The sequence below is a fragment of the Emys orbicularis genome, chromosome 1, assembly GCF_028017835.1.
Source record: "Emys orbicularis isolate rEmyOrb1 chromosome 1, rEmyOrb1.hap1, whole genome shotgun sequence".
NCBI lineage: Eukaryota > Metazoa > Chordata > Testudines > Emydidae > Emys > Emys orbicularis.
The window spans coordinates 270476238-270500681 of record NC_088683.1 but is presented as its reverse complement, the minus strand read 5'-3'; the positions used below and the strand labels follow the sequence as shown (position 1 = coordinate 270500681).

General features: G+C 47.5%; 1 protein-coding gene across 1 annotated transcript in view; it reads left to right on the top strand.

The window, feature by feature from the left end:
• The window catches only part of HS6ST3 (heparan sulfate 6-O-sulfotransferase 3), a 544877-nt gene extending 521898 nt beyond the window's left edge, over positions 1-22979 (top strand). Inside the window, exon 2 of the mRNA XM_065416713.1 lies at positions 22271-22979. Within this exon, the coding sequence (XP_065272785.1) occupies positions 22271-22979 (709 nt within the window). The remainder of the gene's footprint in view (positions 1-22270) is intronic.
• The last annotated feature ends 1465 nt before the right edge of the window (positions 22980-24444 follow it).

The following is a 24444-nucleotide window of genomic DNA, read 5'->3' as shown; positions in this document are numbered from 1 at the left end:
CAGATTCATTAAAGCTACATGATAACAGGAAAATATTTTTCAGTAAATAAGATATGTCATTCCTCTTAGTAAACTATGTAGGGAAATTTGAGAGAAATGTTAATGAAAATTATCACGTTGTTTATAGGAAAACAACACTTCATTAATCCCTAGTAATGTTGGTTATGATCAATAACATACTCCAGCCCAGTGGGGTCTATTTAACATCAAATCAATTTCTTTGTACTCATGATACTTTTGGCCCAAATACACCTTTCCAGCTCCCCACTTCCACCCTCCAAATATTCTGAGGTTGGGGCTGCTTTTTGTTCCATCTCAAAAGTCAGTAGGATCAGACTGAACCAAACACAAACCACAAAAGATTTGTCTGTTTGTTTGGGGTTTTGGGGGATGGGTGGAAATTGTTTTGTTTTCGTTCCCCAAATATTCTCTTGTCACCTAGACATGTGTCCTGGAAAATAGAGAATGTCTCTTTAAACTCGGAATGTCCCTGCTTTCAGGGTCTGTCCTTGTAGAATTTTACAAAACCACGTGTACTGTCCTGGTTTTTGTGATTCCTTGTGTCTGCACCTAGCTAAGCTGGTGAAACTGACAGTAGGTTGGCTGAATTTATATGCACCTCAGGGACCACAGGTCTAGCACATGGCTGCCCTCCGACCCATGAGGTGTCACAATGAGATGTCCTCTGACTAAGTCCTTGAGCTGACCTTCCCTCATAGAGCCATATCAACAGGGTGACACAGAGTTAAAGGGAGGGTTATTGCTTTGCTGAGGAGGAAGGAGTGGGCACTTTTACTTTATCGCTTCCCCCAACACGCAGCTGCCTCTCTTTCACCTCTCTTTCACACCCTGAACGATTTCTCTGTGCAGCACCGTAATGGGCCTCCCAGTTTCTCACTGTAAATATCTGGTCACCCTATTGCTACCTTACTAAAAACCTGCAACCCTCTCCCCTGCAGGGTTCTAGTGCCAACTCCTTGGTCCTACCTCGCAAATGTTCCCTGGTGGCCAAGTGCACCATTGCAGGTCTGAGGGGAAGAAATCCTTGTTGGGGGGCTACATGCCACCCCAGACCCTACTTGCATTCTGAGGCTCCTAAGATTTCCCTCCTGAGGGTTGGCAAGCATAAGGAGGGGTCTGGAGTAGCTCAGCAGGCCAGCTGAGACTGGACTGAAGAGCTAAGGTCCTCTACTGCCTCCTGCAGAGCAGCACTAGTCTCCACCCTTCCTGCTCGCCCACCACCTCCACTCCTTTCTAGTGCCAGACCTTTTTGGGGGGAAGTTGCTATTGTGGGTCATCGCCCCAGTTCATCCCTCCTTTATTCCATGAGGCCTCTCTTAAAAGTGGCTGATTTGGTGCCCCCTCCCCACCATGCCAGGGTGAGAGAAGGCACTGGGGAGAGGCGAGATGAAAGAGAGGAAAATACAGCCCCCATCTCCTCTTTCCTTCCATTCAGTGGCATAACAAAGGGCCAGGCAAGAGAGGGAAATTAAACTACTACATAGTTTTTAACACTCCCTCCTTGTGCTTAGTTACAGTAGTTCAGTATACAAGATATTTGTTCGGTATGTATTTTCTATTTACAGTTATGTCAACAAGAGACTAGCTGCATTAGTTATTGCTAGTTCATTTTAGCAATTTAAAGGATGCTTAGAACAATTGAGCTGTATGTAATTTAGACAAGAAACAAATCTGTAGAGGGGACTTGCTAGTTTGCTGTCTCATCAAGATGTGATTCAGAACAATTGATATCGCGGTACTTTGCTGGAAAGTGGCATATTTGCTTTTCTATTAAATTGACTGATTTGTATGTTTCCAATTCAGTCTTCTTCACTCTCAAGTAAATTGTCAATTCCCTGTCTTACGCTTTTATGTATTTTATATGCCTCAGAACTATGTCCACAGTATCCAACCCTTAATTAGGCACATACATAAAAATGGCTAGATTTTCAGAGGTATTTGAGTGCCTGCAGCAGTATTGATTTCTGAGGGGCTTTTCATCTTTGAAAATCAGGCCTCTTTTATTTACATGCCTAAATATGCATTTTGGGCACCTAGTTTGAAAATCTTCTCTTACAGCTTCACAGCAGCACCAAGGAAGGCAGCTAAACTATACAATATGTTAGGATGTTTTATTAGATTGGTATTCAGACACTACCTGTGTATCCTTCCTTAGGGTTACCATATTTCCACAAGCAAAAAAGAGGACACTGGGGGGGGAGGAGCCCCGCTCTAGCCCCGCCCCTGCCCCACCCCCATCCACTCCCTCCCACTTCCCACCCCCTGATTGCCCCCCTCAGAACCCCCAACCCCCCCCGCTCCTTGTCCCCTGACTGCCCCCTCCTGGGACCCCTGCCACTAACTGCCCCCTAGGACCCCACTGCTTATCTAAGCCGCCCTGCTTCTTGTCCCCTGACTGCCCCCTCCTGAGAACGCCCTATGACCCTACCTGTTCCCTGACTGCCCCGACCCTTATCCACACCCCCACCCCATATTCACACCCCTGCCCCCAGACAGACCCCCGGGGACTCCCATGCCCTATCCAACTGCTCCCCGCCCCCAACAGGACCCCCAGAACTCCTAACCCATCCAACCCCCTCTGCTACCTGCCTGCCTCGACCCCTCTCCACACCCCAGCCCCCTGACAGCCCCCCCAGAACCCCAGACCCATCTAACCCCCCCTGCTCCCTGTCCCTGACTGTCCCAACCCCTCTCCACACCCCTGCCCCCCTGACAGCCCCCCCAGACCCATCTAACCCCCCCGCTCCCTGTCCCTGACTGTCCCAACCCCTCTCCACACCCTTGCCCCCCTGACAGCCCCCCCCAAACTCCCGACCCATCCAACCCCCACTCCCTGTCCCCTGACCAGGGCCGGCTTTAAAGAGCCCAGGAATCGGGCTGCGCTCCAGCCGGGGTTGTGGGGCTTGGGGCCGGGCCGGAGGTGCTCGGCCGGCGCTGCTGGGGCCCGAGCCGGGCCGGGTCCGGGCCAGGGGTGCTGGGGCCCGAGCTGGGCCGGCGCTGCTGGGGCCCGAGCCGGGCCGGGGGTGCTGGGGCCCGAGCCGGGCCCGAGCCGGGCCGGCGCTGCTGGGGCCCGAGCCGGGCCGGCGCTGCTGGGGTCCGAGCTGGGCCGGAGCCGCTGGGGCAGCCGGGCGCCACTTGGCCCGGGCCAGAAGGAGCCGCTCGGCCAGGGCCGCGCCTCCCCGGAGCTCTCCTCCTCGTGCCCCCCCCGCCCCAGCTTACCTGCTGCTGCCTCCCGCTTGCCCCTGCTTCTTTTCAGACTTCCCGCGAAGATCTGATTCGCGGGAAGCAGGGGAGGGGGAGGAGCAGGGGGGCGGAGCGTTCAGGGGAGGGGAGGAGGGGGAAGACAGCTGCGGGCCGGACAGCATGGTAAGGCTGCAGGGGATGGGGGGAGCCGGGAAGGGGCTTTGGGTGCCCAGCGGCGCTTGGCCGCCGCTTTTCTATCTATAAATAGCCGACCGGGGGGGAAATCCCGGACATTTTTAGATTTTTAAAAATCCCCCCCGGACGGCTATTTATAGACCGAAAAGCCGGATTTCCCCGGGCATATGGTAGCCCTATCCTTCCTGATATTCTGTGATTAGACCTATGTGTGACGGATCATGTCATTAGCCTGGGAGTTGCTCAGGACCCAGACTTCATAACCATGAACATAAATCACATCTTTGGGGACGTGTAGTGGGTCTGTCATCCCCTCCAACTCCTAGAGAGTCTATGTCTTATGAAGTGCAACTGAAATAAATATCCATGAATATGCTAAATAATTCAGAGCAGAGGCATTTGCTCCCATAGCCAGAGCTACAGTCCTATACAGGAAAAGGCAAAGCATCGGACCTGTGCACTATGATGTGTTAATATACATTTATTCTGGCACAATCACTAGGGGACAAGTGAAGGCAAATATGATTATGTAGCAAAAGTGATTCTATTTTGATGAGTTTTGTGATTGGTACTGTATATTTGGCAACAGTGTAGTTCTGCACAATAACAAATACATTCCACCATGTAAAAAAAAAATGTGTCTCGTCTCTACTACAGCTATGTTTTTGGAGCAGTAGGTCCTGAGCTCCAGTCCCACTGATGACTCATTAGACTTTGTGGCCACTTGGTGTGTATAATAATGGATTATTAGTAATATGATTATTTACATTACAGTAGCATCCAAAATGTGTTATGCATTGTACAGGCATAAATTATAAAATAAATAAAGATATCCTATCTCCTAGAACTGGAAGGGACCTTGAAAGGTCATTGAGTCTAGCCCCCTGCCTTCACTAGCAGGACCAAGTACTGATTTTGCCCTAGATACCTAAGTGGCCCCCTCAAGGATTGAACTCATAACTCTGGGTTTAGCAGGTCAATGCTCAAACCACTGAACTATCCCTCCCCCCTAAAGGCCTAGAGGAGGACACAGTGCCTGCCTCAAAAAGCTTACGCTCTAGGGGACAATAACCAACATTACTAGGGATTAATGAAGTGTTGTTTTCCTATAAACAACGTGATAATTTTCATTAACATTTCTCTCAAATTTCCCTACATAGTTTACTAAGAGGAATGACATATCTTATTTACTGAAAAATATTTTCCTGTTATCATGTAGCTTTATACAGCCTGATTTGTATATATCCAGTTCATTCATCTTCACTCGCAAACAAACTATCAATATCCTGTCTTACCCTTCTGCATGTATTGGATCCAAAACAAAGGGGGAGGGAATCTTAGTCTATGCAACCACATCAGAGCTGCAATTGGTCATTGGGCTAACATAGAATTGGGTGGTATGTTCTCAGGAATATGAGGTGACAACAATACCCTATATAAATAAAATAGTTACCCGATTCTCCTTTCACTTACACCAGTGTAACTCTATTGAAATCAATGAATTTCCTTTAGTGTAAGTTAAAGGAAAATCAGCCACTCTAATGGAAAAGTGACATGTAGCATTTTATTATCAGGGGTTCTCTCTCCCTTTTTTTTGTTTGGTTGTTTTTAGGAATACACAAATTCACCTCCTCTTAGTTATTTGATGTCTAGCATTGAATTATCTTTAAAGGTGGTTCTCCTTCATCTGACATTCCGTAAAATGAAGTGTAGGACACTAATCCTCTGATCAGAAGTCATGCGGTAAATTAGCAAGTTTTGTAAAGCTTTCCTGAAGTTTCTCTGATTTCACAAATTTAAAACTTCAACTTAATACTTCAAGGGCTAATCAAAAACTGACAATTTTGCAAATCTTGGACATTACTAGGATATATATATGCAATGTTGTTGTAGCTACATTGGTCCCAGGATATATACAAGGTGGGTGAGGTAATATATTTTATTGTCCCAACTTCTGTTGGTGAAAGAGAGAAGCTTTTGAGCTACACAGAGCTCTTCTTCATAAACAAAAACTTAATTGAAGAGACATTAATGTTGGTTAGATGTGACATCCCCATAAAAAGCAAGGAAATAAGTATTGTGACATCTCTTAACTGTTTCCTAATGCTTAAATAACACATTTCAATTGACAGTTACAGAATTTGCATCCTCACAATTAACTTCCTTGTGGATCACCGTCCCTTTGCAAAGCCTGGAATACAATCCAGGATGGCGGACTCCTAGTCCTTCCTGTTCTATCTAAACCAACACAGACAAAACAAAATTAGGCCAATTTTTAAAATTTTCCACTTATCTTGAAAAAAATGGAAAATTTGAACACCTTTTTTTTTGTTTTGGAAAATTTTGACTAACTCTAGAAAATATGCTTAAACCCAGGTTTATAACCCATTATTAATTATGGTGTGATATGCAACAAAACACGGGTATTCCACATTTCAACCATTTTTCAAACATTGCAATGGCTTATGTCACCTGTTGGCAAGTTGGAAAGTTAAGAAGTATGGGCCAGACCTGGCAACTGGAACTACACAGCTGGACTCTTTGACGTGTGGTGCTCTGCACAGACGTCCTCTTTGTGGAATCAGTTGCAGGATCTGGCCCTGTGATAGCAAAGGTGTTAAGTGAAATGGGGGCCTGTGGTTTCAGTCCCAGTTAAAGCTAGTGGAAGTTCTGGGTGCTCAGTTCCTCAGGCACTAATTTTTTTTCGTACACTCAGAACAGGAGATATCTGCAGTAACTGTTGGCGTATGTTGACTTTTTAATGGTGAGTAGTGGCTTAATGACATTGTTTGAGTAAAGAATCTACATATAAACATACCCACATCAACCTGAGAATTAGAACCACAAATGGTATTAAATTTACAAACTCTTGAAAGTGGACCTTGGACACTCTATTCCGATCATGTGGGTGTAATATTCATCTTCATTATCTTTAAAGCTTTCAATCTGCAACACAGATTTTGCTTGTACAACAATCTGGGAGCAGAATTACAATGTCAGAATTTGAATATTTTACCCTTGTCCTTTATTCTCTGATTGATTAGGTTCAAAACGGCAGTCTCTATTAGGGAAGTATTTTTCTCCTTGTGAGGTCTTGTCTCTGATTTTGGGATGTTGGGTTAAATCCAGAAGTGGTATGTTTCATGCAATACAAACAGAGAAATTAGATAAACATAAAATATTCATTCTGGAAGTTTGCAATTTAAAACTACTTTATTTCTTAGAATTCAGAACACACAAGAACCCCAAAACAGGGAGACACAAAGCAGGCTGCTCCTTAAGGCAGCCATGTACAAGTCGCACCACTTTACTGTGGGCTGGCTTTCTGCATCTGATCCTGCCCCCACATTTTGCTACAGAGCCCCCTAGGCTGCAAACAGGACTCAGAAGCCCTCCTTCCCCCCACTCCAAAAGCAATAGTACACCACTGGAAGCACAAGGATTTTGTTCCCATAATTCGAGATCTTTTTTGTCTTGCACCACTTAAGCTGCCTCTCTCCACTACTTCTGTCATTATTAATAGAAACATGCTGTGACTCTGGTTTTTTCCCTCTGTTTCTTCCACATTGGTTTCAGAACCTCTCCATTGGAACAGGCTCTTTTTTAGTGTTAAAACCCCAAAAGCTTAGTTACAGTTTTAGTAATTAACCCCACCAGGTCTTTTACCTTCCATTCCAGCAGGAAAAACCAGTGCCTGGATATAAGAACATAAGAATGGCCGTACTGGGTCAGACCAAAGGTCCATCTAGCCAGTATCCTGTCTTCCGACAGTGGCCAATGCCAGGTGCCCCAGAGGGAATGAACAGAACAGGTAATCAATCAAGTGATTCATCCCCTGTCACCCATTCCCAGCTTCTGGCAAACAGAGGCTAGGGACACCATCCCTGCCCATCCTGGCTAATAGCTATTGATGGACCTATCCTCCATGAACTTATCTAGTTCTTTTTTGAACCCTGTTATAGTCTTGGCCTTGACAACATCCTCTGGCAAAGAGTTCCACAGGTTGACTGTACGTTGTGTGAAGAAATACTTCCTTTTGTTTGTTTAAAAAAAAAACATGTTTAGTATGCACCTGAGATTTTCGGTCATCCCAGTTCTTCACTCTACTTGCTGCTAGTTTCTTATAAGTAAGACTACGAATCACTCATGGAGGACATAGAGGTCACAGATTCTGTGATTTTACAAAACCTCTGCGATTTCCTCTAATTCAGCCCCAAGCAGTGAGGGTGGCAGGGCTCGGGCTTCACCCCGCATGGTGGGGCTCCGGCTTCAGCCCAAGCCCTGCCACCCATAACTTAGCCTTACTTATAATGCATTGTCCAATTACTTTGTTTTCCTTTTCTGCTACCTCATATGACTTCTATGTTTCAGCTGCTGTGAACTCTTGCTGCTCTTTTGTTTAACAAGCCCATCAGTCATAGTTGATAAGGTCCCAACTGACTTTGTGAGTGAGAAGAGAATATCTTTCATTTTACCAGTTTTTGTGTTCAGAGCTTCTGATTGAGCTGTCGTGTGCAGGCTGCACCATGCAGTGGGGGAGGAATAACAGTAAAGATGTCACTCAGCCCTCTACTGCACCTGTCTACTCCATGAAGCCACACAAAACATTTTTGTTCTCATTTTGTGGTGATCCGTCACTTCTGTAACAAATCTCACTCAGCTGTGATGTCTGTTCCATGATGATACAAGAGGCAGAATGCCCTGGTATGTGATCAATGCGACTAACGTCAGGCTCTGCACTTCCAACAAGTTTATACTTTTCTATCAAAATGATATTACTGCAGCATTAACAAAAGATTTAAAGTGTTTCATATTATTATGGTGTGAAATGAAGACATGTTGTTAGATTCATACTAGAAACTATTTTTCCCTAAAATTTTGTTAGACGATTTTCATTGCCTAATGCTAACAAAGATATTGGACTTCACACCAGTGGGAAATAAAGCCTTATGAATTTCCAGGTGTGTGTTAATTTTAATATAAATGCTAGTGTATCTGATATATGACTTCTCATACTGTTGGAGACATGAGAATTTGTAGCATTCATCTTTGATACACCCGGGACTGGATTGTGCTGGTCTTAAAGGCTGATCCAGCATACACACTTCCACACTGCATGCCTGCAATGTCTCCTGAGGCACAATCCCTCCCAGGGCTCCCTCAGGGCAGTGTGGTTCCACACGATTACTTACTCAGGCCGGTGTATAGATTACATAGTTTGGCCATTTATCTGTATATCATAGGGCCAAATAATTTAAGTGGCCCAAAGCTATCCCTGTGGTAACCCATTGACTTTCATGAGTTATTCTAGGAAGGGATTTGACTGAGTATCTATCCTGGAAAAGGTGTGAGTTTCTTGCAGAAAATAAATTGTAATGAATGGCAGGTTGGCATTGGATTAATGATTGTTTTGAAAGTGAGCTGAAGTGATTCATGGATGTTTCCATTTTATCATTACAATGCTAGCTGTTACAAGTTAGACTGCAGGTTAGACTGGCAGATGTATACTATGCAGCTATTACTAATTACTATTCTTGTGTTATGCAGTGTAGTTGTAGCCGTGTCAGTCCCAGGATATTAGAGAGACATTGTGGGCGGGTGAGGTAATACCTTTTATTGGACGAAATTCTGTTGATGAGAGAGACAAGCTGTCAAGCCACATAGAGTTCTTCATTACTCTGCTAGACACTAAATATCATGGAATAAACAGAGACACTGGATTTATGGCTTATTACAACAATCTGTAACCCATTAACCCCCTCTTTTTGTCCTATTACTGCAATAGGACAATATGTGCTAACTACTTATGCTAAACAATCTGTTCCACCTTGCATTTTGCAGTGATGCTGGGAGTACCTTTCCCAGACCTGAGGAAGAGCTCTGTGTGGCTTGAAAGCTTGTCTCTCTCACCAATGGAAGTTGGTCCAATAACAGATATTACCTCACCCACCTTGTCTCTCTAATATTCTTGTGTAGGCATCAGACGCTTAAGAATCAGAGTTCCCAAATTCCCAAGTACTTAACACATCCTTCTTAATTACTTTACATGCATTTTGAAGGCTTGAATAAAATACCTTTTCATCAATGTGTCAAAGCACATTCTGATTGTTCAGCTCTGAATGCCGAGACTCTCTGCTTTAGAGGTTTGGTTCACTTCAGGTGGTAGTCCACTGAAATAAAGAATGAGCAGGCTATGGTGAGAGCAGTGTATCAAACAAGGTGACAGAAAATAATTCTGTGTTGTGTATCTACAGCAGTGAGTAGCATTGTGAACTGTAGCCAGATTACAATGGACAAGATTGAAGTGAGGAGATTCTGTTGTCACTAAGCAGAGACAAATGCATGTCTGGACTCAAAATAGCCTAAATTCTTAGATTTCATTAAGAGGAGAAGAAAGGGACTGAAATGGGTCCCAGTTTAACTTTTTTTCTTGCACTTTTTGTGCCTTTTTTTAGGAATTAGCCCAGCAGCCAGTCCCAGTTTTAACAAGATTTACTGCAAAACCAGATACTATGTCGGGGTGGCCAAACCGGGCTTGTGAGCCTCATACAGCTCTTTTACCATTGAAGTGTAGCTCATGGAATCCCTCCACCCCTCATTCTCTGCCTACCAGACTGGGGGAGAGGGGAGCTCATGGCTGTGAAGCGAGCTGATGGGGCTATGGCAGGGGTGGGCAAACTTTTTGGCCTGAGGGCCACATCGGGGTTCCGAAAATGTATGGAGGGCCGGGTAGGGAAGGCTGTGCCTCCCCAAACAGCCTGGCCCCTGCCCCCTCCCACTTCCTGCCCCCTGACTGCCCCCCTCAGAACCCCTGACCCATCCAACCCCTGCTCCTTGTCCCCAACCGCCCCCTTCCAGGACCACTGGCCCCCTGGCACCCCACCCCCTATCCAAGCCCCCCTGTTCCCCATCCCCTGACCATCACCTCTGAACCTCCACCCCATCCAACCGCCCCCTGCTCCCTGTCCCCTGACTGCCCCCTGGGACTCCCTGCCCCTTATCCAACCCCCCAGCTCCCTGCCCCCTTACCATGCCGCTCAGAGCACCAGGACTGGCAGCCGTGCCACCTGGCCGGAGCTCGCAGCCCTGCCACCCAGAGCGCTGGCGGCACGGCAAGCTGAGGCTGCAGGGGAGGAGGGCGAGCCTCCCCAGCCGAGAGCTCAAGGGCTGGGCAGGATGGTCCCACGGGCCGGATGTGGCCCGCGGGCCGCAGTTTGCCCACTTCTGGGCTAGGGGCTTCTACCAGAGATGACTGGTGCCTGCTGAAAGTGGGGGGACACAATTTAAAGGTTTGCCCCCCCAACAGCTTGAGTCACACCCCACCAGGCACACCTCTCCTCTTACCTTCAGCAGCTCCTCCCTCCAGCTCCCTGGTTTTAGCTCTTCATGGAGAGGCAGCAGCAAACAGCTGGGAGCTGCAGGGAGAGGCCACTGCTTTAGCTCTCCAGGGAGAGGCAGCAGCAAAAGTAGTGGCTGTCCCTGTAGCTCCCAGCTGTTTGCCTTTGCCTCTCCCCATGGCCACAGCTCCCAGCTTGCCAGCTCCAGTACCTGCTGTGCAGGGAAGGGGACAGCAAACCCTGGCAAAAATTGGGGGGGGGGCATGTGACTCCCCCACATGCCCCTCATGCACTGCCTCTGGCTTTTGCCCAATGGGGAAGGGGGGTCTTGGGGCTTCAGGTGCCTCCCATGGGGCTGAAGCCCCAAGCCCCAGCAGTGGTGCCCCGGCTCTCGAACTTCTGAAGATTATCGTATGCAGCTCGGAGTGTCAATAAGTTTAGCCACCCCTGTACTATGTATTGAGAAATATGAAATATTTGGGTATTTCAACCAGAACTACCAACATTTGAAAATGTTTTGAGACAATTTTCCAAGTAAGACAGGGGTGGTCTCACAACAATCAGAGGCTTGTGTGTACAACTTGAGGTGTTTTAGTGTAGTTTTTAAAAAAATGTATCAATGTCCTAGGGCCACAAAATTCCTTCCACTCCCAGGCAAATCCATGACATGAATGCTTCCTCTGCAGCAACAGATCCCTCTTTCCACCCATCTGGCTTTCTAACAGGAGCTAATGTACAGGCACAGTCATTTGGAAATCTACGCCAGTCTCCGGATATCTAAGCCCCTTGCTTCTGCCACGATAGAAGAATTCTGAGGTGACTCCTTGAATAGAACTCATAAGTATCCTGTCCCCTACATGGGAGATGCATGTGTAGAAGACAAGAGAACATGAAAAACAAAACACTTTTCAGGCTATTAAAGATCTAGTGCCTACCAGACCAAATACCCATTACGTCTTGCATTCTCCCGCTCATAAACTGCATTGGGGTAACATTATGTGTCATTGCAATAATAGAACACTCTAAAAACACACACAAGCATCAGACCTGACTGTCAATATAGCAAAAATACTGTGGCAAAGTACCGTCTCCTCCGCAGCAGGCTCAGTCCTTTTTAGCCTTGGAGACACAGGCTTGGGCAAGGCAAATCCCTGCAGGTAGCGCAGGGTCTGGCTATTCCTTTTCTCAGTCAGCCCCTTGTGCTTGTTTATCTTCCCTTCTGGGGACAGAGTGCAGCCTTCCTTGCAGGAAGGGTTCAGAGTCTTGCTGCTCCTAACTTACTGGCAGCTTCCCTGGTTCTCTCACTCTCTCTCCCCCCTCCTTCCACACTGGGGAGGGTTTAAAAAGGTCCCAAGCAGTTGGAGCCAGCTGACCCTAATTAGTTCCCTAGTAACCCCTTGCCCAGCTGAACCTTATTTCCCCATGGTTCTCTCTCTTCAGTGGCTTGGGAGAGGCCTTTTTAACCCCCTGGGACTGATTACTACCCCCTTTGTAGCTGTTTGTCCTGGGTTTGCCACATATCCCCCCCCCCTGCTCAACACTACGGGGTTGGGCTACTTGGGTCGGAAAGCAGTGCACTCTCGACAGGCCATCCGCATTGCCATGTCGGGTCCCAGACCTATGTCGTACCGTGAAGTGGAAGGGTTGAAGCGACAGGAACCACCTTGTTACTCTCGCGTTTTTGTCCTTGTTTTGGTGCATCCACTGCAAAGGGGCATGGTCCGTGACAAGGGTAAATCTCCGTCCAAGTAGATAGTAGCGGAGGCTCTCTATGGCCCATTTCACAGCCAGGCACTCCTTCTCCACCACGGCGTATTTCCGTTCCCTAGGTAGGAGCTTCCTACTGAGGAAGAGGACGGGGTGTTCATCATCTCCGACCATTTGGGAAAGCACCGCTCCCAGCCCTACTTCAGAGGCGTCGGTTTGTAGGATAAACTCCTTCCCCCAGTCTGGGGCTACTAGTACGGGGTCTGTGCAGAGGGCCGTCCTCAGATCCGCAAAAGCGCCCTCGGCCGCCGCGGACCATTTTACTATGTCAGAGCCCCGAGCTTTTGTTAGGTCCGTTAATGGGCATGCCCTGGTGGCGAAGTGGGGAATGAACCGCCTATAGTACCCCACTAGTCCCAGGAATGCTCTGACCTGTTTCTTCCGGAGTGGTCGGGGCCACTTCTGTATAGCTTCTAACTTGTTGAGCTGGGGCTTCACCACGCCCCTCCCCACTATATACCCAAGGTACTTAGCCTCCGCTAACCCAATCGAACATTTGGAGGGATTGGCAGTCAGCCCTGCCTTCCTGAGGGTGTCCAGGACCGCTTCTACCTTCTCCACATGAGTCTCCCAGTCGGGGCTATATATGATGACGTCATCGAGATAGGCTGCCGCGTACTTCCCATGGGGTCGCAACAGTTTGTCCATTAGCCGTTGGAAAGTAGCGGGGGCCCCATGCAACCCAAAGGGGAGAACAGTGTACTGATATAGACCTTCTGGCGTTGCAAAGGCGGTCTTCTCCTTGTCGGCCTTGGCCAGGGGGATCTGCCAATAGCCCTTGGTAAGGTCAAGGGTAGACATAAACCGTGCCTTTCCCAATCTGTCAATCAGCTCATCTATCCTGGGTATAGGGTAGGCATCAAATTGGGACACCTCATTGAGTTTGCGGAAGTCATTGCAGAACCTCATACTGCCGTCCGGCTTAGGCACTAAAACCACGGGGCTGGACCATTGGCTATGAGATTCTTCAATGACTCCTAAGGTCAGCATTTTCCTGACCTCTGTCCTAATCTCTTCTCTCTTGGCCTCTGGGATCCGGTATGGCTTAACGTTCACTTTCACTCCAGGCTCCGTGAGGATGTGATGGTGAACCTCCGTAGTCCTGCCCGGCTTTTCGGAGAACACATCCTGGTTGCGTTTGATCAGGCTGATCACTTCTGATCGTTGTTCCGGAGTCAACTCCGGGGATATCCCCACCAGGTCGGGCTGGTTGCTTTTAGGGGATGGCACCCCCAGTGCAGCCACCGGAGCTTCTCTATCGTGCCAAGGTTTCAGCAGATTTATATGGTAGATCTGCTCCAGCTTCCGGCGGCCCGGCTGTCGTACCTTATAGTCGACTTCTCCTATCGCTTCTATTACCTCGTATGGCCCCTGCCACCTGGCCAGGAGCTTGCTCTCGGCCGTGGGTATGAGCACCATCACCCGGTCCCCCACCTGGAACTTCCGGGTCGTTGCTCGGCGATCGTAGTTTGTCCGTTGTGCCCCTTGGGCCTTCTCCATGTGTTCGCGCACAAGGGGGGTGACTTGGGCTATTCTGTCTTTCATCTGCAACACATGTTCAACAACGTTTCTCCCAGGGTTCGGCTGTTCTTCCCAGTCTTCTTTAGCCAGGTCCAGTATGCCCCTGGGGTGGCGACCGTATAACAGCTCGAAGGGGGAGAATCCAGTGGAAGCCTGAGGTACCTCCCGTACGGCAAACAGCAAGTAAGGCAGCAGGGCGTCCCAGTCTTTCCCATCACGACTAATCACTTTACGTAACAGGTTCTTCAATGTCCTATTAAAGCATTCGACCAGGCCATCGGTCTGGGGATGGTAGACCGATGTTCTAAGGGTCCGTATGTGGAGCATTGTACACAGGTCCTTCATCAGCTTAGACACAAAGGGGGTCCCTTGGTCCGTCAGGATCTCCTTAGGTATTCCTACTCTGGAAAAAATCTGGACTAATTCTTTGGCTATGGTCTTGGACGTGGTATTCCGTAGGGGTATGGCCTCGGGGTATCGGGTGGCATAATCTAGTACTACCAGAATGTATTGATGGCCCCGGGCTGACTTTTCCAATGGCCCTACTATGTCCATAGCTATACGCTCAAATGGGACCTCGATAATTGGCAGAGGTACCAGAGGGGCCCTTAAGTGGGGTCGGGGCCCATGTATCTGGCATTCTGGACAGGATGTGCAATATCGTCGGACCGCTGCATAAACGCCAGGCCAAAAAAACCTCTGTAGAATCCGATCCAGGGTCTTATCTACCCCTAGATGGCCCCCGAACAGATGGCTGTGGGCCAGCTCCATTACGGCTCTTTGATGCTTCCGTGGGACCAAGAGTTGTTGTATGACTTGCTCTTGGACCCGGACTACTCTGTATAGCAGGTCATTCTTAATCATATAATATGGCCCCGCGCCCTTAACTCTCCCCTCCACGGGTACCCCATTTACCTAGACTACTTCTTTGAGAATATTGTGGTATATGGGATCATTGGCCTGATCCTGACCAAAATTCCCGCGTGCGGTCCCCATTTGTCTAAACTCGGGGGGGTCTACCTCCGTCTCCCCCTCGGGGAAAGCCCCTGGGGAACCAGGTCCGGCGATAGGGTTGTTGATCGCCGACCCAGTCCCACTGTCAGTCGAGCCCCTTCTTTCCCCTACAAGCGTAGACTTCTGGCACTGGGTCAGGACCCTTGTCCCCCTCCTTTTATCCGCCCTCCGTTCCCTCCTAGTCTTCCTGGGCTTCCCCGGCGGGGAGAACAAATCCTGGCTAAATTCATGGAAGGTTGGGGGAGGGTTAACGATCTGGGCCACGCCCTGGGTCCCAGGGTCATTATTTTCTTCTACCTTCTCCCCAGGGAGTAGGCTATCAAACCCCGGGAAGTCTCGTCCGATAAGGACAGGGTAGGGGAGTTTTGGAACTACTCCCACCGTCAACCTAGTGGGGCTTCCGAAAACTTCTATTTTTACGGGGATGGTTGGATAATAGTTGACATCCCCATGCACACAGGATATTCCCGAGCGTTTGGCCCGGGATAGTTGGTCTTGTCCGACCAGCTTCCCCGAGACTAACGTGATTGCACTTCCCGAGTCTACTAAGGCTGTGGTCTTTATACCATTCATCTTAACTGGCCTAGTGTATCTATGAGGGACCATCGCAACCCCGACTAGACTTATTAGATCACATGGTCCCCCTATATCTCTCAGTTCGCATTGCATAGGCTCTCCTAGATTCGGGCATTGGGCAGCGATATGCCCCATTTCGCCACAGGCATAACATCGGTACCCCGCTCGGGGCAGCCCCCTATTTTTCGGGCTGCCGGGCTTTATCTCTCGAGTCTTTCTCCCCCAGTCCTCAAGTCTCTCCGGGACCACGGGCTGCTCTTCTGCCTCCTTCCTCCCCTCCATTGTCCGGCCTGGCGCTAGGGCAAACCGGGGCCTCGGTGCAGAGACTGGTCTCCGATTCTGGCGCCTTCCTTCCCCGGGGGTCCGAGAAAGTTCTTGGGCTGCTAAGTGTCTCTCTACAAGGGCAACTAGCTCATCATACGAGGAGGGATCATTTTGGCGGACCCACCCTCGTACGCCCAGCGGCAACCCCCTCATGTACCTGTCCAACACCAGGATTTCCACCACCTTCTCCGGCCCATGGGTCTCAGGGCGGAGCCACTTCCGGGCGAGGTGGATCAAGTCAAATAGCTGGGACCTCGGCGCTTTGTCGTCCCGGTACTTCCACTCGTGGAAGTGCTGGGCCCTTATGGCCGGCGTCACCCCTGACCTCGCCAGGATTTCCGCCTTCAGCTGGGGGTAATCCATAGCTGCTTCTATGGTCATATCGAAATAGGCCTTCTGAGCCTCCCCACACAGAAATGGAGCCAGGAGGCCTGCCCACTGATCTTGGGGCCAAGCCTCCCGCAGTGCCGTCCTCTCGAATGCAAGGAGATACGCCTCTATATCGTCATCCGTTGTCATCTTCTGTAAATAGTTGCTTGCGCGTAGCGGCCGGGTCCCCTGGGGCCCATGCGTCAGCGCGGTCAGGGCTTTCAACTGGTTCACTACATCATTCAGGGTGGCTCGATCTTGGGCCGCCTGGTTCATCAGCAATTGGTTTGTCTCCTGTTGGACACGTACTGACTCTTGCTGGGCTGTCATCTGTACTCTGGTAGCCTCTTGTTGGGCCGCAGTGGCCTGAATCAAGGCCTTCACTACGTCCTCCATTTTTGTGTGTGTGCGTGTGTGTGCGCGTGTGCGTGTGCGTGCGTGTGCGTGCGTGTGCGTGTGCGATTTACCTTGCCCTGAGATGGCTTGCCACAACGCCTCACTACATCCCACTTCTGACACCAAGTGTGGCAAAGTACCGTCTCCTCCGCAGCAGGCTCAGTCCGTTTTAGCCTTGGAGACACAGGCTTGGGCAAGGCAAATCCCTGCAGGTAGCGCAGGGTCTGGCTATTCCTTTTCTCAGTCAGCCCCTTGTGCTTGTTTATCTTCCCTTCTGGGGACAGAGTGCAGCCTTCCTTGCAGGAAGGGTTCAGAGTCTTGCTGCTCCTAACTTACTGGCAGCTTCCCTGGTTCTCTCACTCTCTCTCCCCCCTCCTTCCACACTGGGGAGGGTTTAAAAAGGTCCCAAGCAGTTGGAGCCAGCTGACCCTAATTAGTTCCCTAGTAACCCCTTGCCCAGCTGAACCTTATTTCCCCATGGTTCTCTCTCTTCAGTGGCTTGGGAGAGGCCTTTTTAACCCCCTGGGACTGATTACTACCCCCTTTGTAGCTGTTTGTCCTGGGTTTGCCACAATACATACAAACTCCAGTGATGGAAGATAAAGGTTCAGAGTTCAAATAAGCACCCTAAAACGTGGGTGCTTAACTTACGCCATGTCTAGACTAGCATTTATGTTGGCAAAACTTTTGTCACTCAAGGGTGTGAAAAAACCACACCCCTGAGCAATGTAAGTTTTGGCAGCATAAGCACTTGTGTCCACAGCGCTATGTTGGTGGGAGATGCTCTCCAGCCGACATAGCTACCGCCGCTCGTTGAGCTGGTTTTATGATGTTGACAGGAGCGCTCTCTCCTGTCGGCGTAACACGACTACACAAGTGACCTTACAGTGGCACAGCTATATTGGTACAGCCGTGCAACTGTAAGCTTGTAAGTGTAGACATGGCCTAAGCTTCTGACATGTTGTGGTGTCCTTGATGGTCATTTCTATAGATGCAAAGGATTCACATAGGTGGAGACTGAACTACTTTCTCGCCTGTAGCAATGGTCGCTCCATTATAGGTCCAAGGCACAACAGTATGGCAGTGTGGGACAGCTTGTCCAGCAATTGAGCCATTTTTGTGGATAAACAGAGGATTTAGCTGTACAGGATTGTCAGTCTATCTTCTTGCAGAGGGTATTTTTACACTGCAATTAGGAGGAGTGATTTCAGCCTTTGTAGCCATACCTGAACTAGCTTTGAGATTGCTAAATCAAGGCTAACTCAAGTAACAATAGCAGTGAAGCCGTGGCAGCATGAGTGGTGGCCATTCAAGTATGTACCCAGGCTCCTGGATGAACAGAGCTAGCCCATGCAGCCACCTGTGCTGCCACAGCCTCATTGCTGTTGCTACTCAAACTAGCTTTTATTTAATGCTGCAATCACATCTCCTGATTGCAATGTAAACATACCCCCACAAACTAAATTCATGAAAGCCAGACTGAGAGAAAGAGTATCTTTGGGCTTGTCTACACTTACCGGGGGAGCGACGAGTGGCGGTCGATGCATCAGCGGTCGATTTAGTGGGTTTAGTGAAGACCCATTAAATGGACCGCAGATCACTCTCCCGTCGAATCCTGTACTCCACTGGATCGAGAAGAGTAGGGGGAGTCGACGGGAGAGCATCTTCCATCAACATCGCCTAGCGTGGACCCCTGGGTAAGTAGATCTAAGCTACGTCGATTTGAGTTACGCTATTCACATAACTCAAATTGCGTAGCTTAGATCGAATTTCCCCTGTGGTATAGACAAGGCCTTAGTTTTGACAGACCACTGAAAAGCTCGATAATCATACAGTAAATATAGTAAAGGAAGAAAGTTTCTTGGCTAGTCACAAGGAAATTTGCGTAAATCATACAAAGGCATTTCCTCATTCATTTCACTGTATTTGTTTCACATTCTGCTTTTTAGCTCATATTCCATTAGAGAACAGCAAATACATCTGCACAGCCAGTAATGAGATGGAAATGATTTATGCCCTGGAAGGTTTACTTTCACTAGTTGTCATTGCCCTGAGGCACACCAGAATGAAAATGCCATAGGTTGGTGAGGAAAGGCTGAAACATTATTAAAGGCATAAATAACCATCAATAGCAATATTTTAACATATACATTAACATCCAATACTATCCCAGAGAGGGAGGGCAACAATATGAGGAAGAAGCCTTGTATAAGCCCCTGTGAGGTGATCCAAATGTTAGCCATACATTCCAGCTGCCTTTGAGTGTTCTCAGCATTGTGTGTTTCAGCCACTTTGAGCACAGCTGTTTTCGTTAGTGTTGCATCCAGTATGTTTGCTTAGTGATGCTGGTAGCAGTTGCAAAAATGTTGATCCCAGGCCCAGAAGCTGAAATACAATTGTTTTATGCTCAAAGCTGTTGAGTGGCAGAGAAGGATATGCAATAGTTTGGCTGCTTTTCCAGGTCTCACTTGTAACATATGCAAAACTCCGTCTGCTTGCCTGAAAGCATGTCTTAATCTGTTCTCATAAACACAAAGCAGAGTGATGGTGAAGAAGAACATTTTTCTTGAGAAGGAAAAGCATTGCTCAATATTTTCTAACAGCCCTTGGAAGCCAAAGTCCTCTACAGCCAAGTATAACTGCAGCTCAAGGGAAATAATTTCTACTACTTCGTAGTTTATAGGTACTGTAGTCAAAGTGGATGTTTCTGGGAATATCCATTCATGAATGGTCATGGGATGCTCAGGAACTATGATGACAGGATCTGTATAAGTACCCCAACAGAGCGTGATGAAACTGCTGTTAGATAGTATGGAACTGGGTACCAGCACAAAGAACAAATTATTTATGCCATACAGTCCCTCCTCAGCTTTGCCAAACATTAAGGCAAATCATACAATTCCTAATCCAAATTGTAATAGCAATACATACAAGGACACTCCCCGCTACATGCCCCTTCTTGCTCATTCAAAAAATGTATATCCCTTCTGCTGTGAAATCATTTCAGGAGCAGCTGCTTCCAGAAGATAGTAGTCCAGGAAGAGATACTGTAGCAATGCACAATCAACACTTCTGACACTAACATCATTGTGGAAAATACAGTATAGTTCTTGTGCAGGAAGGTCATTGATTGAGTGAATAAGACAGAAAAAAATGTTTTGATCCCTCCCGCCTTCTAATTGCTCTGAACTGGTGGAGATACCTGCATATTTTAGCAAGAATTTGGCGTATGCAGGGGCGGCTCTATGTATTTTGCCGCCCCAAGCACGGCAGTCAGGCAGCTTTCGGAGGTCTGCTGGTAACGCGGATTCGGCGTACCCGCCGCCAAATTGCCGCCAAAGCCGCGGGACCGGTGGACCTCCCGCAGGCATGCCGCCGAAGGCAGCTTGACTGCCACCCTCACAGGGACCGGCAGGCCGCCCCCCCGGGGCTTGCCACCCCAGGCACGCGCTTGGTGCGCTGGTGCCTGGAGCCGCCCTTGGGCGTATGTCTCAATTTTATTTACCAAGCTTTAGGGCGTCTGGAGAAGCAGTGGAAGTCATTCAGCATTTAGAAAAGGGTGATATGCTGTGATGATCTGGATAGGAAGGACATTACACCCAGCAATTCTGAATAGTTTCTGGATTTTTCATTCAACTAAAGTGAGATCTTCTGAAAGATGAACTCTCAAAGTATTCATTGTTTCAGCAGTGTGTGTCTCCAACACCACTTGTTTTTCTGAGTGTTGGGTAGGTTCAATAAAAAGCATCTTGAGATCATGGTTGTCTGAAGAAATCTTAGGGTAATTTCAGTGGATCAGATGTTGGAGACTCATAATTTATTAATGTACTGTTCAGAGCCAGATGAGTCATGCAAACACCTATTTTTGTACCACACTAGCTGTGTTAATTTTACTCATGGACTTTTAGTTGCTATTCCAGCTGACAAAAGTTATTAAGTATTTTGGTTTTATCTTATTTTTATATCACCCTATAATTTAGGTTAAGTTGTTATTGAATAAAATCTTCAACAGTAAATGTGTTACATGAAAGATTGTTTAGGCATACTCAATTTCAGGCTTTTTCACATTGCCATAACTAGATGTAGAAACTCTCAATGCGGCAACTAAAAGATAAATTGACAAACTGAGGTCTGCAGTTTCTTGTTCTATTTGATGTCAGGTAGATTTTAGTATCTTTTTTGTATTCCTGACAGATAACAGCTGAACATGTTAACCTTTACACTCATCAACAGTGAGTGATTTTAGTATCCATGATCATAACTAGTTTTAATCCATCTCTCAACTCAAATTAAGTCATGTAAATGGATTTTAGTCCTGTCATTGGCCTCAATGTAACCCATTTAATGACCCATTTTCAAGTTGGCAGGTCATGCCAAAATCTTCCACATTGCATTATTTACAGCAGTTGCAGCATCCAGTTGGTATTGTCCAGGCTGCTCATATATTCTAACCATGTGCTGTAGAGAGTCATATTGTCTCAGCCCAGAAGACAGGTGACAGGATTAATATTTCCTCATTATGTACAAGAGTAGTGAGAGAATTCACATCTTTGTGGTCTGTAATGCTCACCACAGTAAATCCTCAAAGGACACAACAACTGTTTCACTGTTTTATCTTTGAACCGTTGTGAGTATCTTCTCCCATTGATTCCGATATTGCTAAATACCAGCATATAAAAAAAGAATGTATTGAGTACAATTGGATTTGTCACAGTCTCTGTAAATTGAGGAACACTGCACAATTGGTTGTGGTTAGAATCTCTTTTCCTCGAAATCAAAAAAAATCCCTCTTCTGTTTGCAGCTTGTTTTCTAGCATATCTCCTTAATCACAAATGGATGAAAATTAATAAAAAGAATTAATCACAAAAAACAAACTGCCTTCTAGTTTGTTCACAATATTCACCATGCGTTAAGGTTTGCACTTTGTGCTACTGTGTTTGTCACTGGGAGGTAGTTAATATTACTTATTTCTTCTTTCAGAACTAGTAAGTGCCTCAAAAACCGCCGTGATGAAGAACGGATGGATAAATGGGTTAGGGATAAAAATGTGTCCTCGGTCCACCTTCTTGAAAGTGACTATCTATCTTGTGGTGTGGTCAATTTTATTATCCACATGTCATGGTTGCTAGGAATGTTCTATAGGCTTAAGTTTTACAAGTGCATTGGTCCATTTGAAAAAGTTAAGGCAAGGTCTACACTACAGATTTATAGGGGTATAACTATGTCGCTTAGGGGTGTAAAAAATCCACACCTCTGAGTGACACACTTATACCAATCTACCCCCCAAGTGTAGACAGTGCTATGTCAGCAGGAGAGCTTCTCCCATCAACAACTAGTGCCTCACGCCAGGTGGATTAACTATGCTGATGGGAAAAGCTCTCCCGCTGGCGTAGGAGCATTTTCACTTAAGCGGTGCAGCTGCACTGATCCAGTGTTTTAAGTGTAGACCTGCCCTAAGACAGAGTCATTGGTTAGTAAGCATTTCGTCAGAGAAAAATAAAAATTGCTGATTAATAAGAGTAAAAGCTGCTGAATCCTAAAACTGTGTTTTAAAAATTTGTTGCAGGAACTTCTATTACATCACAATGCTGAGGGATCCAGTGTCACGGTATTTGAGTGAATGGAAACATGTCCAGAGAGGTGCAACGTGGAAAACTTCCCTCCACATGTGTGATGGAAGAAGTCCAACGCCAGATGAGCTGCCTACCTGTTACCTAGGGGATGATTGGTCTGGAGTCAGCTTGCAGGAGTTCATGGATTGTGGTTACAACCTGGCTAACAACCGCCAGGTTCGCATGCTGGCAGACCTGAGCCTGGTTGGATGTTACAACTTGACTTTTATGAATGAAAGTGAGAGAAATATGATCCTTCTCCAAAGCGCCAAGAACAACCTGAAAAACATGGCCTTTTTTGGACTCACAGAGTTTCAGAGGAAAACACAGTATCTCTTTGAGAGGACATTCAACCTTAAGTTCATTTCCCCATTCACCCAGTTCAATATTACCCGGGCCTCTAATGTGGATATTGATGAAGGGGCCCGGAAACGCATAGAGGTGTTGAACTTCCTGGACATGCAGCTTTATGAATATGCTAAAGACCTCTTTCTCCAACGCTTTCAGTACTCCAAGCAAGAGGAGCACCAGAAGAACCGGCAAAAACGGCGGGAGGAGCGGAGGCTACTCCGGGAGCAAAGAGTGCACCAGTGGCAGAAGGAAGAAGCAGCAGCAGAAATAGCTGTTACTGAAGATTATAACAGTCAGGTGGAGCGATGGTGACACTTTTCATTCTTAGACAAATAAAAGAAAAGAGAATTGAAAACCCTGATAATTTCTTGAACTTGGTTACTCAGAGATTACACAAGGAATGAGTGTTGCCTTGGTAAATGAGACTGAGTCTCACAGCTGCCCTTCTTTGTCTTAGTTTTTCTTAGTTTCTATCAGCTAGGAGAATATATATATTTTTGTGTTTCTCAATACATCTTATATGTGTTATTAACTGGCAGTGGAATAGATTCTTATCCAATACTAACTTCTTTCAAAGGCCTAAGCGATGAGAGTGGCTGGAAAAGAGAGCTCTTTTTTTTCCCATTAACAGATATACTCTGTACAGTTTGAGCAGCTGAAACTTGTGATGACATGAATCAAAAATCAGAGAACCACTGAGCTGCCGACGCTGGTGTATTTCAGACTGTCCTGTGAAGCTGTGTTCTGTATTGAATGCAACAGAGATAAACCATGTTGCCCTTCAGATGTTTACACGCAGTGTTTTAAGTAAGAAAAAGAAAATACTAAATGTGATTACATTACATTTAGGACTTGGTGACACATGGGGCTGAAACTATTTTTTTCCTTTCTGAAAGCCTGCAGTCGTGGGTGGTTTATAAGTGAAATGAGTTATATGGTCTTAACCTAATCCCTAGCAGATTTGGCTGTGCATCACCAAAACCTGCTAGTAAGCAAGCTCCATTCTGAGAGAGCCTGGCAAATGAATGGCATAAGTACTACTGCTGAGAAATGAGATCCATTCTGTAGAACTTCCCCATTCTGGGGAAGCTCACAGAGGCCTGTTCACCCTATCTGGGTGGAGGTAACAATATCAGCTTTGACTTTTGTGAAAGGTGAAATCCACAAAGGGCGTGGAATTAAGAAAGGCAAGAAAAAGAGTGGAAAAAGCTTAAGTATTAGTCTGACACTTTCCAAATCTGTTATAAGGGCTCTGTTCATAAAGGTACATTTAAATTCTGAGAACAGAACTAACATGGTTTTATTACCAGACATGATAGTGGCCGTGATCCATAGAATTGTGCACTTAAAGCAGTGGTCCCCAAACTTTTGAGGGTCGCACCGCCCCTTATCCCTGTCTGTGCCGCCACCCCAGAGCCGGGGCTGCAGCTGGGAGGGGAGGGGGTCGCGGACAGAGGTAAGGGGGTTGAGGCTGGGGCTGCAGCTGGGGGTGGGTCTGGGGCCAGGAGCAGTGCCGAGGATAGAGCCACGGCCAGGGGCCAAGGCTGGGGGCGGGGGCAGGAGCAGAGCCGCTGCGGTGGGGGCCAGCAGCCGGGCCCGCAGCCAGGTGCAGCTCCATCCCCACCCTAGCCTTGGCCCCGTGCTAGGAACAGAGCCACGGGCAGGGCGGGGCCAGGCACTGGGCCAGAAAATGGGGACACGGCTGTGGGTAGGACAGGAGCAGAGCTAGGGGCAAAGAGTGGCTGGGTGGCACTCCCTCCCTGCCCCCTGTGGGGGA